At 46.7% G+C, this 2,500-nt stretch overlaps 1 protein-coding gene across 4 annotated transcripts in view; it reads right to left on the bottom strand.

The window, feature by feature from the left end:
• The window catches only part of actn1 (actinin, alpha 1), a 47,953-nt gene that overhangs the window by 9,266 nt on the left and 36,187 nt on the right, over window positions 1–2,500 (bottom strand). For all 4 annotated transcript variants that reach the window (XM_031580428.2, XM_031580430.2, XM_031580427.2 and 1 more), the window contains exons 9-12: window positions 1,592–1,684; window positions 798–1,028; window positions 436–583; window positions 1–147 (exon numbers count right to left, since the gene is read on the bottom strand). The exon at window positions 1–147 is cut by the window's left edge and continues 4 nt beyond it. In XM_031580428.2, the coding sequence (XP_031436288.1) occupies window positions 1–147; window positions 436–583; window positions 798–1,028; window positions 1,592–1,684 (619 nt within the window). The remainder of the gene's footprint in view (window positions 148–435; window positions 584–797; window positions 1,029–1,591; window positions 1,685–2,500) is intronic.

Raw genomic sequence — 2,500 nt, 5'->3', positions numbered from 1 at the left:
GCTCCTGGGCGATGGCCGCAATCTGCTCCACGCGGTCCTGATGCGCGGCCAGGTCGCTCTCAAACGCCTCGTGCTTCTTCAGCAGGGCCTTGATCTCTGACAGCGTGGCTGTCTCAAAGTCCCGATTGTGCAGCATCTCCTCCTTACCTGCAGGGGGAGGCAGAGGATTAGAGAAAGGCCGCTAAACCACTTTAGTAGTAGTAGTTCTATTATTTTCTGGCCATTATATGTACATCACAGACAAAAATAGACCTCACATTAGGACTCTCTGTTGGATTAAATAAAAAGGTGCAGTTATTTCAGACTCATGTCAGTATTTCATGACATCGATATTCAGGCCTGTTGGTTTGTGTCTGCATGCAACAAAGTCAATGAGAGTGAAAAAAACAGAGAGAGAGAGGGAGTAAGAGAGAAAGTCAATGTGTTTGAAAATACCTTCGGTCCATGCTTCATGGATGGCAGCTTTCTGGCGGAACTTCTCGGCGAGGTGGTCGAGTCTCTCCAGCCTGCGGATTTCATTCAGCAGCCACTCCTCATAGCCCTTCTCAGCACCCTCCAGGGATCCCCATGAATTAGCAATGTCCTGGAAACACACACACACACACACCCACATAAACACACATACAAAAACACACGCACATACAAAGTGCACAGATACACACACAGAACATTCATGCACACACATATCACACAGACAAAAATGATGTCAAGACACATATTACAAAACAGCTCCGAAAGAAAACCATAAACTCCTGTCTAAACAAACAGTACATTAACGCTAGTGAAGTCCCACTCACCGACACCATCTTGCCCTCAGAGGGCATGAAGGCGGGCCGGTTGCTGAGGCGCAGCTTGGTCTGGAGCGTGTTGAAGTTGATCTCCAGCTGGCACTTCTCCTGCACCTTGGGCGGCTTGTGCAAGCGCCGGTAGTCGCGGAAGTCCTCCAGCTTCTGCTGCATGGCCGTCATGGTGTTCTCAGGCGCACGGTTCTCCAGCCACGGGATGGTGCGACGGATCCACTCCAGCAGCTGATGGAGAGAGGACGCAAAGAGAGAGAGAGGAAAGGAAAAGAGGAGAGTGTGCATGCAGGATGGATGGATGGATGGATGGATGGATGGATGGATGCAGGGTGGAGGAGACAGACAGTGGTGAAGGAAAAAATGAATGATGCAGGAGAAACAGGGGGCAGAGGAGGAAGACGGAGAGATAGAGGGTGAGTTTAACTTTGAGATTACAATATACAAAAAACATGGCTGAGTACACCACACTATCCCCTTATCTAATCAATGGACTCAGTGTGAATGTCTGCATTCATATTCTCTGTGTGTAAATATATTACGCGTATTATAACAACAGTATGTGTCAACGCGAGTCAGTAAGTGTGTGTGTGTGTGTGTGTGTGTGTGTGTGTGTGTGTGTGTGTGACCTATATGATTTCCAGTGTGAAAGCCCTCTGGTGAAAACACTGAGGGTTGTGGGGTACAGGGGAGGAACAGCCGGAGGGATAGCATGGAGGAGAGAGAGAGAGGTGAGGGCTGTCTGTGTGTGTGTGTGTGTGTGTTTGTGTGTGTTTGAGTGTCTGTCGGCTCACATCGCTGGCGAGCTTTTCGTAGTCCTCCATGAGCTGTTCATTCTCCTGATTGACAGCCAGCACTTTGCAGATGCGGTTGGCCGCCGTCTCCGCCTAGAAGATGAACACACGCATGGCATGAGAATAAAAAACAGCATGGTGATGGAGTGTGTGTGTGTGTGTGTGTGTGTGTGTGTGTGTGTAGCCCCTAAATAAAAGGTAGCTAACTTTTACCAACACGAGCTACTCTAAATTTCAAATTCATCCTTAATATAACATACATTATTCTTGTAAAACTCATATTTATTAATAATGTGAATCACTATGGAGGCTCCAAAACCCTCTGTGGTAAAGTAGGGAGCCTTCCTGATCTATAGGGCAGTTGAAGTGGTGCTATACAGGACATCCTGTATCTCCCTGCTGTACTTTTCACTGAGCTGAAGGAACCTACACACACACACACACACACACACACAAACACACAGAGGGAATCGGGACAGGAAAGACCCTTCATCTCACTGCTAACTGCTTCCTCTCTCCATACACTTTCCAATGTTGGCTTAATCTTTAAATAGGCTGCATATGTGAACGGGGGATATTGGCGTCTGAATTTGTCCTGCTTTATGCTATTCAAAGCTTCAGGAGTCTGGGGTTTCCATGGAAAAGAACACTCACTCATGTCGCAGAAACCCATCCCAAGTTTTCAAATCCACACGTTGGAGTCAGGTATCTGGACTACATATTAACCCCTATCATCACAGGAGTAGAGTACATTTAAATCCTTTATGTGAGTGTGGGATGCTTTTTTAATTACATTTGGTGATTAAGCTTGAAATACTTTATTTTTTGTGTCATGCATACACGAGTGTGACTTTGTATACCTGTGTAAGTGTGTGTGTGTGTGTGTGTGTGTGTGTGTATGTGTGTGTG

This window comes from Clupea harengus, chromosome 14 (assembly GCF_900700415.2).
Source record: "Clupea harengus chromosome 14, Ch_v2.0.2, whole genome shotgun sequence".
Lineage (NCBI taxonomy): Eukaryota > Metazoa > Chordata > Actinopteri > Clupeiformes > Clupeidae > Clupea > Clupea harengus.
This window is presented reverse-complemented; position numbering and strand designations above follow the sequence as displayed.